The following is a 14,673-nucleotide window of genomic DNA, read 5'->3' as shown; positions in this document are numbered from 1 at the left end:
AGGTGAATGCAGTGATGGGTCTTCTTCAGTTGCCTCCCCATCTGAGGTGCTCTGGGGACTATGGGTTAATGCGCTGCTGTTGCTCTCCCTCTACCTTTTCTTGCTGGTGGCTGGAATACAGAATAGAGGTAATTAGTCATTGGCTAGCTGACCTTGCCTTCCATGTAGAAATGTTCCCTGTCCTCACCAGTGAGCTCTGCTTTAGGGGGAAGAGTGGCCTCAACTCTGGCATCCCCCCTCCGGTCATCGATCTCTCTCTGTTGTGGGGGATCTTGTCCTGCATAAAGACAGATGGGTTGACTGTGAGCAACATGGATGAAAGAACAGTTCAGGAACATACATGCCTGCTGTGTGTGCTGAGTCCTCCCCAGTGAGGGATGAAGATGCCATTTGTGCAGGATGTTACATGAGAGGTGATGTTAAAGTTTCTGTCAGACTATCAGTGCTGATGTCCCTTCTGCTGTTAGTGCGAGATCCCTGTGGATCCCTTAGATTGCCTGATGGCCTTATGAGATTGTGAGTTTGGAATGAGGTTGACTTACCCTGGCAGAGCAGATGAGATCATTCATCCTCTTCCTGCACTGCAGGGCGGACCTCTTTTGGGGTCCACATACTTTGACCGCCCTAACGATTGCCTCCTCAGGTTGGTCAGCCTCCGCTCCCATCCCTCAGAAAGAGGACCGCCTGCAGGCCCTGGACTGCCTGAAGGAATCTGCCAGGGGAGGTGTCACTAAACACTGGAGCAGATGGTTTGCATCTCTTCGGCGCTATGGAGATCCTTCACGACACTACTCCTGCCATGCAGAGAGTGAATGTGTGTGTGGGTGCCATTGTAATATGGCGGGGCTGAGTGGGCTGCCCTGTAATTGAAGGTAGCGCACAAGCACGTGTGGGATGGTGGCGGGGGGTGGGGGGGGGGGGGGGTGGGGGGGTGGTTTATGGGCGAGGTAGGTGGCCAAGCATTCGGGGCATCTTATATAAAGTCACCATTCCTCTGCAGCTGAGACAGTTCAGGCACAGCCACATCGATATGATTGGAGCCGGGCTTCTAGCTTATCTGCTCACTCAAGCAATGCAGAGGCATCAAAGCGCCAGCAAGTGCTCCAGAGCTTTTCACCCTTCAGGCAGAAACAGCAAACTAATGAGCATTTTAGTGGACTGCAGAACAGTTGGACAACTGGGCGCATTGTACAATCTCGTTGTGAAAGCTGGCTGTGGAGCAGTCACTGGTGGAGGCGATCACAGCCCCTTACAATGCCATCATTCCAGTTTGGACAAGTCTTTAATATGGTTCAAGTTAACAGTGCAGCCTTGTTGTGCAGGTTAGGAGAATGCCTGCGCCTGAGCTGAGAGCACAGCATGCAGTCCAATGGGCAAAGCTGCCGCCAATCAATCAGTCAGGTGGATTGGGGTGGAGGTGGTGGGGTTTCGGGCATCCATGCACTGACTAAACTCTGGCCATCCAAGTGGTGGCCAGCGCTCTTGAGGATACGTTAAGGGGCCTTCAGACTTAAACCAAGACAGGTTCTTAGTACACCCATGCTAACCCACAGGTGTCTCTCTTTCATTCTGCAGGAGTACAACATCAGGATCACGGAGCCTTGTGAACTAGCTGTTTGCCTCATGGCATACAGAGAGCAAAAACAACAGAGAAGAGAACATCTGAGGCATCTAGCAGCACCTTCTGGAAGAAGGCCAGTGGTGCCCAGCTACACCCAGGGTCTATGGACGCCGCCTTTCATTCCTGCAGATGACCGAGAACCAGTGTTGCCGAAGACTGTGTATGTCTATGGAACTGGTCAGTCACATCTGCCAGCTGCTGCAGGATTTGGCCCCACGGAGTCATGGAGGGCATCCATTGCCAGTGGGTGTGACAATGACAGCAGCGCTCAATTTCTGCGCCAGCAGCTCCCTTCAGGGCTACACAGGTGACCTCTGTGGGCTGTCACAAGCCTCCATCCACAAATGCATCCATGAGATCATGGATGCCAGCTTCACAAGGGCACACAACTTTGTGCATTTCGCCTGGGACCAGCAGAGCCAGGATGCAAAAATGATTGGATTTGCCCAGATCTCAGGTTTCCCACAGGTGCAGGGCGCCATCGACTGCACACACGTGGTGCTCCGATCTCCATCACAACACGCAGCCAATTACATCAACTGCAAGGGATCCATTCACTAAATATGTAGCTGGTATGCAACCACCACAACTGCATCCTGCAGGTCTGCACACGGTTTCCAGGGAGTGTGCACGACTCCTGCATTCTCAGTCAGTCACAGATCCCTGACGTCTTCCAAGGTCCACAGAGGCTGCAGGAATAGCTCCTGGGGTATAAGGGCTACCCGAACAGAATGTGGCTGATGACACCCATGCAGCAGCCTCAGATTGCAGCAGAGTGAAGGTATAACGAGGCTCATGCTGCTACTCGCAACTTGGTGGAGTACACCATCAGGATGCTGAAAATGAGGTTCCGGTGCCTGGACTGGTCTGGTGGAGCCCTGCAATTTAGTCCACAGAGGGTGTCATGCATTATCATTGCCTGCTGCCCCCTTTACAACCTGGCACTGCAACGGGGTGAGGAGATGGCTGAGGAGGAGATGAAGGAGCTTGAGGACCCCTCCGATGAGGAGGACGTCGACAGTGATGAGGGTGAGGAGGTCCTCAAAGGCGGTGATGATGGCAATGAGACCCTCGCACTGGCCAGATAAGGTAGGCGCTCTCAGGAGGCCCTCATAGCTGCCTGAATTGTGGAGGATGATGGTGGCATGCAGTGAGGAGACACCATAAGATCTTCACATTGCATCTATGAACATTTGACTCCAGTCTGGCTAATGGCAGCACACATACTCTCTGTGATAATGCTCCTGTCATGGAGACACAGTGGAGGCCCAAATAGCCGCTCGATTGCAGGAAGACGATGACGACATTCAGTGAAGACACTCCATAGATCTTCACATAGCCTCTGAGAATATCTGACTCCTGTCTGGCCAAGGCCAGCTTTTTTGTGCTCTGTGATCAGGGTCATATCATAGGGACGCAGTCATGAAACTTTAAAGGCATCTGATCCTTCGTCCGCCCCTTCATGAACATGGCATGACTGGTCACAGATGCTAAAGAGATGGGGCCAGCCCCATCTTAAAGGTACTGAGAGCACAGATAGAATGACGGAACTCTGTGATGCCTGCCCACATTCAGGCAGCAATGAACAAGCACCATCGAGATGCAGGGATCACTAATGTGCCCAGTGAATGAGAGGCCAGACCGTCACTTCAGTCTGAAAGTTGCATAAAATATATGGAAGGGGCCCTGGATTGAGACACCTGCCTTTATCTGGTGCAGAAAGATTTCACATCTGTGTGATACGAACACTGATCATCAGAACGAGGATCTCTTGGGGGTTTATTGACAATAGTGAACATTATGTACAAGTGATCAACATCCATGCCCACTACATCTTCTTAACCTTCCTAACCCTGACGTTACATCTTGGTGCTCCTTGGACATACACAGTGGAGGTGGAGGCAGCCTGCTCCGCCTATAATGACCTTGGTGGGTGTCCTCTGGAGGGCTGAGACTTGGAGGGACCTCACCTGTTTTTGAGGCCCTGCTGTGTGGCAGTGGCACACTCCTCGGCCTTTGGAGCTGGAGCTGCTGAGGTCACAAGAAGAGGGGATTCACTTCCAGAATCACCTGGATTGGTGATTACGGGGGAGGCAGGGGGGAGGGGGGTACACCTGCTGATCTACATCCCCATGGGTGCCTAAGGCCCCTGGCTGACTCTTTGAGGAGAAAGGAGTGACATCGGGCTGCCCCTCACACCTCTTGCATACACACTGTTGGAGCCCAACTATGGGGTCAGCGATAGAGTTCAGCCCAAGCTGCAATGCAGGAACAACCAAGGTCTCTGTGGTGACTGCCATCCTACCAATATTAATCTCAGTGCAACACTATCACCTCAACCTGAAGGCAGACGCAATCCTCTATTGTGCCTTGCAATCTGAGGAATGCAGCAGACATCCCTACCTGATGTCTTGAATTTGCCTTTGCAGCTCCATAAACTGCCAAAGGCCCATCACCTGACTCAGCAAATTTCTGGCCTCCAGCATTCCTCTGAGTGCCAGACACCCGTGAAGTCCCTGCCCTCGCCTGCTGTGGATCAGAAAGTGCGATGTGCTCACCAGATTGTGATCCTGGGGGTACTCTAAAGCTAGGTCACTGAGGTGTGCGCCCCTGCGCTGGTGGAGGGTGTGGGTGAGTGCTGTGATGGGAATTCAACGAGGATGCTTTCAGGTTCCTCTTCAGAGGTTTCTTTAGGGCTTGATTGGAGACCCTGGGTGGACTCGGTTGGCTGTTTGGTAGATGTGCCTGTGAAAGCAAGGGAAGATAATTAGTGCATGGCTGTGGCCTGTGAAACAGGACACATCACTCACAGCATGGTTGTCTGATGGATGTTGCACTGCTGGATCCTCACTTGGTAGAGCAGCACTGGCCTCATGGACAGCACAGGAATGGTCCAGATCCTTGCGGGCCAGCTGGATGGTTCTGTTTTCCCCCTCTTGTTGTACCCCCCTCTCCCTCTTGTTGTCTGTCAGCTAGTCCTGCATGAATAGAGATGGAAAGCAGGCCAGATGATAACTCTGCCTGGTACCTGTGGGTGGTGAGTGGTTCCATGGACGGGATGAGGACAATGAAAGTGTGTTTGAGAGAGTGAATGGTGATGCCCCTTGAACTGGCAATGAGTGAGATCCCTGCTGATGTGTGGTGGGTTTGTGAATGTGTGAGTTGAGAATGATGAGAAGAGTGACTTACCCTAGTGGAACAGAGGAGATCACTCATCTTCTTGCGGCACTGGGTGGCTGTCCTCTTTTGCAGGACATTGGCGCTGATCTCCACTGCCACCACTTCGCAAGCCCGACTGGTGATGTTGCTGCCCATCTTGCAGCCAGATGGGAGTTAGAGGACTTCACAGCGAGCCTCCACTGTGTCCAAAAGGTGCTCAAAGGATGTGTCATTGAACCTGGGGGCTGCAGTCTTTTTGCTTTTCTTTGCAGCAGTTGTGGTCTGGAAGCACTGAGAGTTTTGCGTGTTGCTATACTTGAAATATGGCAACCAGCGTGATGAAGTGACAAGATGATGGCGTGGCAGGCGAATGAGATCCTGCCCGCCATGGAAGTGCATGTTTCCAGGAACTTATAATTAACACAGCAGGTTTGGTATGAAACATCATTTCACCCACCCACTACCACACTTTGTGCAAATCTGGAACAATTCTGCCCTCTGTCTCTTTCCTCTCTTGCTGCCTTTATTCTTTTAGCTTCTAGTGCAAGTTTTAAGTTTGACTTGCTGCATTCTTTCCTCCCTTGCAGCCTTTTCTCCATCTTTTTCTAATGCAAGCCGCTTCATCTGCAATTGAATCCTAGTCAACTCAATCTGCTTTGGACCTGGGTCAACCTTTCTTTCTTTCAATTCCAAGCGCTGTACCATTGCATCAAATATCTCTACTTTTTTGCCCCTGCTTTCATCTCTAACTTCAATTCTGTTGCTAATTCTACTAACCTAACCTCCGTTAATTGTTGCTAATCACTCAGGGTTAAATATTCCTGCCCCAGAAAAGTCTTCGCAACTGTCACAGGCATCCTGCTGTTCACATAGTTTAGTAAAATCCACCCTGATCTCCTGTTAGCCTAACCTTAGCCAACATCCCTCTGCATTCATCACAATCTGTGACCTCATTTTCCCAGACCAGACCCCAGTTGTTATGATTTCACTAGAGACAAATAACACCTCGGGGGTTTGAAGAGATATAAAAAAAATGAAAAATATAAAAATGTAATAAAATGAGTCTGTCACATGAACAGGGAAATGTTATTAATTAAAAGTTAAAGTTTTTATTTTTATTTGATTTTGGAAACCTCATCCTGCCTGTGGATGAGGTTTACAGTTGGATGGGCAGCAAAAAATTTGACTTAATTGGTTACTTAATGGCCTTAGCAGGCCTTTTAATTGTCGGCAGGTGTGCTGCCATCTCCTGCACATGCTCACAGACCGAACTATCGCCGGCTGAGCATTGACGTCAGCACACTCAGTTGATGTCAACGCATGTCGTTTCATGCTCGAGTGGGTCAGGTGCATGCCTGCCCACCGAGTGAAAATTTCGGCCCCATGAGTACTAACAACTACATTCTATCTTATTTAGTCAGTTAAGTTAAAGCTATTAAAAGTACAATGAACACAACTACTTATACTTTAAACCAAACTTCCTAACTCAATTTTCCTTCCTGCTCTGAAGAAGAGTCATAAGGACTCAAAACATTAACTCTGTTATTTTTCTCTCCACAGATGCTGTTAGACCTGCAGACTTTTTCCAGCATTTTCTGTTTTTGTTTCTTCTACAACCCATTTGACTTACACCCCAAAACTGAAGCCAAATACTTATTAAAAAGTGGAAAATTAACCACTTGGTCTGAGTACTGCTTCAAAGATTATTATAAGGAATGAGATTTCTTGGGCTTTCCACATATTTCCAACAAGGTTTTCCCTCAAAATCTCCTACAATGATCCCTCAGTTGTAGATTCTCAGTTCAACACAAGCACCACTAGCATCTTCAGCATAACAGCTTAGGTCAGAACTCTCTTGACTCTAATATTCTTGAACTCTGGGGTATTGCATCTAAAACACTCTCTCCCTCTCTCTCTCTCTCTGTTTCAACCAGGCTATCCCTAGAAGTTCAGCTCATTGTTAGGAGTCTTTCAGTTAACATGAGTTTTAAACTCCTTTAGCCATCTCACCGAATTTCCAATGAAATCTGCTAGGAAAAATGTTTCCTATTCTGCAGCCAGAAAACCTGCATAAAACATAACCACACCCCCACATGTTGGCAGGGCCAATGTGTTCCCGTAGAGGTGAAGGGTGGGACCAACAAGTCCAGAGAATCCTGGATGTCGAGGAATGTACAGGATTGGATATGGAAATAAAGGGAAGCTATGGTAGATACCAAGGGCTCAAAACAGTGGAAGCCCAAGAGGAGTATAGAAAGTACAGGGGGTTACTTAAAAAAGAAATTTGGAGAGCGAAGAGGGGGCATGAAAAACACTGGCGGGTAAAATAAAGGAAAATCCAAAGGCGTTTTATAAGTATATTAGGGGCAAGATGATAACCAGGGAAAGAGTAGGGCTCTTTAAGGATTAAAGTGGCAATCTGTGTGAGGAGCCGGAAGATGTAGGTGAGGTTTTAAATGAGTACTTTGCATCTGTACTCACTATAGAAAAGGACAATGTAGGCATAGGAATCAGGGAGGGCGACTGCGATATACTTGAACAAATTAGCATTGAGAGGGAGGAGATATTAGCAGTTTTAGCGCACTTCAAAAGTGGATAAATCGCCAGGCCCAGATGAGATGTATCCCAGGCTACTGTGGGAGGCAAGAGAGGAGATTGCAGGGGCCCTGACATTAATTTTCAAATCCTCTCTGGCCACAGGAGAGGTGCCAGAGGACTGGAGGATAGCTAATATGGTACCATTATTTAAGAAGAGTGGCATGGATAAACCAAGGAACTATAGGCCTGTGAGTCTAACATCAGTGGTAGGGAAACTTCTGGAAAAAGTTCTGAGGGACAGAATTAAACTCCACTTGGAGAAGCAAGGATTAATCAAGGATAGTCAGCATGGCTTTGTCAGGGGGAGATCATGTCTGATAAAGTTAATTGAATTTTGAGAGGAGATGACTAGGTGGGTAAAAGAGGGTAGTGCAGTTGATGTAGTCTACATGGACTTCAGTAAGGCTTTTGACAAGGTCTCACATGGGAGACTATTCAAGAAGAAAAGACCCCATGGGATCCAGGGAGATTTGGCAAATTGGATCCAAAATTGGCTTAATGGCAGGAGGCAGAGGGTGATGGCCGTTGTTTTTGTGACTGGAAGCCTGTATCCAGTGGTGTATTGCAGGGTTTGGTGCTGGGTCCCTTGCTGTTTGCAGTGTTCATTAATGATCTGGATACAAATGTAGGAGATGTGATCAGTAAGTTCGCAAATGATACGAAAATTAGTGGTGTGGTAAATAGCGAGGAGGAAAGCCTTAAACTGCAGGACAATATAGATGGGCTGGTCAGATGGGCAGAACAGTGGCAAATGGAATTTACTCCTGAAAAGCGTGCGGTGATGCATTTTGGGAGGGCTAACAAGGCAAGGGAGTAAACTTTGAATGGTAGGTCCCTAGGAGGTACAGTGGATGAGAGGGACTTTGGTGTGCATGTCCATAGATCCTTGAAGGCAGCAGGACAGGGAGATAAGGTTGTTAAGAAGACATATGGTATTCTTGCCTTTACTAGTCGAGGCATTGAATACAAGAGCAGGGACATTATTATGGAGCTATAAAGCGTTAGCTAGGCCATATCTGGAGCACTGTGTGCAGTTCTGGTCGCCACACTATAGGAAGAATGTGATTGCACTGGAGAGGGTGCAGAGGAGATACACCAGGATGTTACCTGGACTGGAGTCTTTCAGCTATGAGGAGAGACTAGATAGGCTGGGGTTGTTTTCCTTAGAGCAGAGAAGGCTGAGGGCGGGGGGGGCTTGATTGAGGTGTACAAAATTATGAGGACCATAGATAGGGTAGATAGGAAGAAACTTTTCCTCTTAGTGGAGGGGTTAATAACCAGAGGGCATAGATTTAAGGTAAGGGACAGGAGATTTAGAGGGGATTTGAGGAAAATGTTTTCACCCAGAGGGTGGGGGGTATCTGGAACGCACAGCTTGAAAGGGTGGTAGAGGCAGGAACCCTCACAACATTTAAGAAGTATTTAGATGAAAACTTGAAACGCCACAGCATACAAGGCTACGGGCCAAGCACTGGAAAATGGGATCAGGGTGGATAGGGGCTTGATGACTGGCATGGATATGATGGGCCAAAGAGCCTCTTTCCGTGCTGTAAAACCTTATGAGTTTATGACAATTTACCCCTATAAATAAATTTTTGTTGACCCTTTTTTAAATGTTTATCTCCTAGGTAACTTGGTCACATGACCATTTACTGGAAGACAGATGCTTTACCAGAAATCAACTCCAAGAGAAACCTAGTTCTTAAAGGGACCATCACCAACATAAAATATAGGTTTTCCCCCAAAGCACATGGGCGATCACAGTAACAAAGGCAATTTCTTGTCTCCACATTGGAAGGGAATGAACCATCTTGTCCCAGTTCTGCATCTTCACCAGCTCTATGTAGGTATACATGAGAGCCCCACTGGCATCTGTATTTGTTTTACTATGTTTGTCTTGAAATTAATACAGCATAATATAATTCAGATTGTTTATGCACGTACCTTGCAGTCAGGCCAATTGTATTGCTCAAATACTGATTCATACTCTTCAACTGCACCATCTGTGATCAGCATGATGGCTTGGTTACACAGGCTGCCTTGTCCTGTCTCATTAAACTAACAGAAGGAATATAAATATCAGTAGGTGCACTGAGAATAGAACAGAGAAATTCAAAGAGCAGAAATCAACACTGGGTACATAAAGTAAGTATAAATTATGTTTCTATAAAATCATAACAAATTTCTGAATAATTGTATTGTGTAAATGCATTCTGCATATGGGACAAAGTATGTGATTCAGTTCATTGTGCAGCACAGAAGTAGAAGACATCATAGCACCAGTAATATATCACACAGGTCAGCTCCCTATCTCGGATGTTCTTTTAAAAGAAAATGACATGTTAATGCTGAACATGTCCTACCAGAGAAAAAAAAGAAAAAAACAGAACTGTCCCGGTAGACCGATCATATCAGCTTGGTCCTGCCCCACGGAACACATTTCTCGTTATCTTGACTCCCTTCTCTCTCCTCTTGTCCAGTCCCTTCCCACCTACATCCATGATTCCTCTGACACCTTACGTCACATCAACAATTTCCAGTTCGCTGGCCCCAACCAGTTCCTCTTCACCATGGACATCCAATCCCTCCACACCCCCATCCCCCACCAGGATGGTCTGAGGGCCCTTAGCTTCTTCCTCGAACAGAGGCCCGAACAATCCCCATCCACCACTACTCTCCTCCGTCTGGCTGAACTTGTTCTCATACTGAACAATTTCTCCTTTAACTCCTCTCACTTCCTCCAAATAAAAGGTGTGGCTATGGGTACCCGCATGGGCCCCAGCTATGCCTGTCTCTTTATGGGGTATGTGGAACATTCCTTGTTCCAGTCCTACTCCGGCCGCCTTCCACAACTCTTTCTCTGGTACATCGATGATTACTTCGGTGCTGCTTCATGCTCTCCTCAGGACTTGGAAAAATTTATTAATTTTGCTTCCAATCTCCACCCCTCCATCATTTTCATGTGGTCCATCTCTGATACTTCCCTTCCCTTCCTTGACCTCTGTCTCAATCTCTGGTGATAGACTGTCCACCAATATCCATTGCAAGCCTACCGACTCCCACAGCTACCTCGACTATAGCTCCTCACACTCCGCTTCCTGTAAGGACTCCATCCCATTCTCTCAGTTCCTTCGCCTCCGTCGCATCTGTTCTGATGATGCTACCTTCAAAAATAGTCCCTCCTTCTTCCTTAACCAAGGTTTCCCACGGTCGTTGACAGGGCCCTCAATTGTGTCCGGCCCATCTCCCACGCATCCGCCCTCACGCCTTCTCCTCCCTCCCAGAAACATGGTAAGGGTCCCCCTTGTCCTCACTTATCACCCCACCAGCCTCCGCATTCAAAGGATCATCCTCCGCCATTTGTGCCAACTCCAGCATGATGCCACCACCAAACACATCTTGCATTCACTCCCCCTGGCGGCATTCCATAGGGATCATTCCCTCTGGGACACCCTGGTCCACTCCTCCATCACCCCCAACTATGGCACCTCCCCATGCCACGCAAAAGATGCAACACCTGCCCCTTCACTTCCTCTCTCCTCACCGTCTAAGGGCCCCAACACTCCTTTCAAGTGAAGCAGCATTTCACTTGCATTTCCCCCAGCTTAGTCTACTGTATTCGTTGCTCCCAATGCGGTCTCCTCTACATTGGAGAGACCAAACGTAAACTGGGCGACCGCTTTGCAGAACACCTGCAGTCTGTCCGCAAGAATGACCCAAACCTCCCTGTCACTTGCCATTTTAACACTCCACCCTGCTCTCTTGCCCACATGTCTGTCCTTGGCTTGCTGCATTGTTCCAGTGAAGCCCAACGCAAACTGGAGGAACAGCACCTCATCTTCCAACTAGGCACTTTACAGCCTTCCGGACTGAATATTGAATTCAACAACTTTAGATCTTGAACTCCCTCCTCCATCCCCACCCCCTTTCTGTTTCTTCCCCCTTCCTTTTGTTTTTTCCAATAATTTATATAGATTTTTCTTTTCCCACCTATTTCCATTATTTTTAAATCTTTTATGCCCTGCTAGCCTTTCCACCCCACCCCCACTAGAGCTGTACCTTGAGTTCCCTACCATCCATTCTTAATTAGCACATACGTTTAGATAATATCACTACCTTCAACGCCTCTGTGTTCTTTTGTTCTTTTGCCTGTGACATCTTTTGATTATCTGCTCCTATCACTGCTTGCTTGTCCATACAACCACACCGACCCCCCCACTTCTCTCCCCCCACCCAACCACACACCACCCCCCCCCCACCTTAAACCAGCTTATATTTCACCCCTCTCCTTACATTCACTCAGTTCTGTTGAAGGGTCATGAGGACTTGAAACGCCAACTCTTTTCTTCTCCGCCGATGCTGCCAGACCAGCTGAGTTTTTCCAGGTAATTGTGTTTTTGTTATGTCCTACCAGAGGGCAGGTATAAAAGGATGACACGCATGGAGTTTCCACCATAGAGCAACCACTAGGGAATAGCTCTTTGAAATGTGCAAAAGAGTCTGCTAAGTGGGTTATTCCCCATTTTGTAGCCCCGAGCTAGGAGATTTACCTGGGTAATCCAGGTAAATCTAGGTGATATGACACCTTGGTGTCAAACAAAATTTTAAATTCTCAGTATCTGATTGCAACCAAGGGGAAACACTAGCGTTAGGGAGGGGGAGTGTTAGGGGGTGAATGTTCAGGCCCCAAGGTCAGGAACAGAGACAAGGGATGCCTAAAAATATTAGCACCAGCCAGTGTGTCAGGATGAGGATGCTGTTCCTGGCACCAGCAGCGTCAAATAGGGTGGGGAGAGTAGGGGACAGGAATCCCTCCTCTCTTCCTTATTGAGGCCAATTAAAGTATTTAACAAGCTCATTTAGAGCTTGTTGGAGGGGCAAGGTGGAATTTTGAAGGGGGTACATGGGTTTCAGGATCAGCTGAAGGGGCAGGTACAGAGTGCAGAGCCAATCATGGCTGCCCCAGGGTGTCACCTTTGTCCCATGATGATCAGCAGGTCTAAGGGGGATTCAGCACTTTGTAAGGAGGTACACTTAGTGCTGTAGAAGTGGTGGGGAGAATGGGAACTCAGTGTTCAGGCACTGAATAAGGTTGTCCCCCTCCCTGGCATTGCAGGGGCAGAAGTGTAGGGACAGGACTGCCAATCACAATCACAATCTGCCAAAAGGAAGGCTGCATCTGTCATTGGGGGCTTGACTGTCAAATTTTGGCCCCAGTGGCAAAGAGGGGCTATGTCCTCTGCAGGAAGGGCAGAACCCTGGACATTAGGAGTGTAAGGGAGAGGAAAGAAGGGAAGGAAGACCATAACCTCCACACAAGACCTACTGACGAAAATGGAGCTACTTGGAGATGACTGAGACCCAGTGTCACAGGAGACTGAAACTCTCCAGTCAGATGGTCACAGAGATATATGACCTCATTGCCGAAGTCTTTGCACCTTGCAGTACTGGTCGTCATATCCTGTAAGTGACCATCAAAATCGCTGTGGCTTTGAACTTCTTCCCTTCTGGCTCCTTCAAAGGATCAACTCTGGACCTTAGTGGCATCTCGCAAGAGGCTGCACACCACTGCATCTCACTGGTCACTGATGCCCTATTTTCCAAAGCTGTGCAGCATATTTATTTCATGACAGAAGGCAGAGGATTTCCCTGCCATCGCTGGATTCCCCTAGTTGCAGGACATCAGTGATTGTACCCATGTAGCCATCAAGGCAACGTACCAGTGAGATTCATCAACAAGAAGAGCTTCCATTCCTTCAATCCAAATGATCTGTGACCACAAGAAGAGCTTCCTCCATGCCTCAGACCTTCACTCCAACCTCCAGAGTGCATGAATGGATTCTAGAGGCAAGAGGTATCCCTTGAAGACATGGCTATTCACCCTTCTATGAACTCCAGACAGAGGCACGGAGGTGATACAACCAACGCCACCTGCTCAGGAGGACAACGGTCAAGCAAGCCACCTGGCTCCTGAAGAAGGCATTCCGGTGCCTGGGCCAGATGGGTGTCACTGTCTGATACCCTTCTGCAAAAGTCTCTGTGATTGCTGTGGTCTGCTGCACTCTCCTTAATATGGCCCTCCAGAGAGGAGTGAACCTTTAGGATGGTGAGACCCTGGAGGAGAGAGTTCATTTGGAATGGAGCATGAGCAGAAGGTAAGAGAGGAGGAGGAATTAGAGGGAAGGGAGATGGCCCTAAACAGGGAGGTAGGTACCCCTGCTGCACTACAAAGTGGCCTACTCCAACCACCCTCTGGAAGAGGTCTTCCTTCTTCTCCCTCATGGTCTCCAACATTAGATCCAGGTCGACATTGATAAACAAGGGGCACTCCCTGCCCTGGGTGCCAGGCCTTTGGTTCTTCTATAATATCTCTGATGCTGTGGAATGTTTTGGCACAATCAACAAATTTCTCCTTTCAGATAACCAGCGGCCTCAGCGAAGGCTGCTGTGGGGAGTCAAAATCAGTCCGACGTGTCATCTAATCCATCTCTATTCCCGTGCCCAGAGGCTCTAAATGGGCAGAAACCCGGGGCTCATCTGGTGTAATTCTTAGCTTCAATCAGTTTCACCCTGGAGGTGGATTTCTGACCTGAAAATAAACTCAGCTCCTGTTTCCCCATTTGCGGCAAAAATTCAGCCCTGGGTTAAGGAGTACACCAAAATCCACAATAAAAAAACAATAAAGTAGATATGGTTACAAAGCGTAATTGTGTTTATGTTTCCTTTGCGATACACTCCTTAATGCAGCACTGTATTGGTATGAAGATGTGTTATATAAAATATTAATTTATAATGTCATCGGCTGGATATACATATGTATTGGATGTTTTTGAAGAGAACACTTATTCTAAGCAAAGGAAACTTTAAAGGCTTCTTTATTGTCGCTGGATCAAAATCCTGGAGCTCCCTCCCTAACAGCACTGTGGGTGTACTTACACCACATGGACTATAGCCGGTCAAAAAGGCTGCTCGCCACCACCTTCTCAAGGGCAATTAGGGATGGGCAATAAATGCTGGCCTAGCCAGCAATGTCCACATCCTGGGAAGGAATATCTTACCATAGCTACTATGTAGCATTTGTGACAGACACAAGTTGCTTTTATGGAGCTCTCAGAGAGAGGTCACATGACTTAGCTTCTGAGTGAAACGATACTGGATTTTTTGTACAGTCAGAGAGGGACTGTCATAGGGATAACAACTTTACTCATCTCTCTTTCTTCTGAAACCTCTCATCAAGGCTGAGCTATTTTTGATTTGAAAAACCCAGCAGAACTCCTACCTGCAAACCGAGGAAT

General features: G+C 47.8%; 1 protein-coding gene across 1 annotated transcript in view; it reads right to left on the bottom strand.

Annotated features, from left to right (window-relative positions):
* cacna2d4a (calcium channel, voltage-dependent, alpha 2/delta subunit 4a) overlaps window positions 1-14,673 on the bottom strand; it is a 709,103-nt gene that overhangs the window by 508,893 nt on the left and 185,537 nt on the right. The window contains exon 14 of the mRNA XM_041215640.1: window positions 9,323-9,436. Coding sequence (XP_041071574.1) covers window positions 9,323-9,436 — 114 coding nt within the window. The remainder of the gene's footprint in view (window positions 1-9,322; window positions 9,437-14,673) is intronic.

This window comes from Carcharodon carcharias, chromosome 21 (assembly GCF_017639515.1).
Source record: "Carcharodon carcharias isolate sCarCar2 chromosome 21, sCarCar2.pri, whole genome shotgun sequence".
NCBI lineage: Eukaryota > Metazoa > Chordata > Chondrichthyes > Lamniformes > Lamnidae > Carcharodon > Carcharodon carcharias.
The sequence above is the reverse complement of the archived record's forward strand: the minus strand, read 5'-3'. Positions and strand labels throughout refer to the sequence as shown.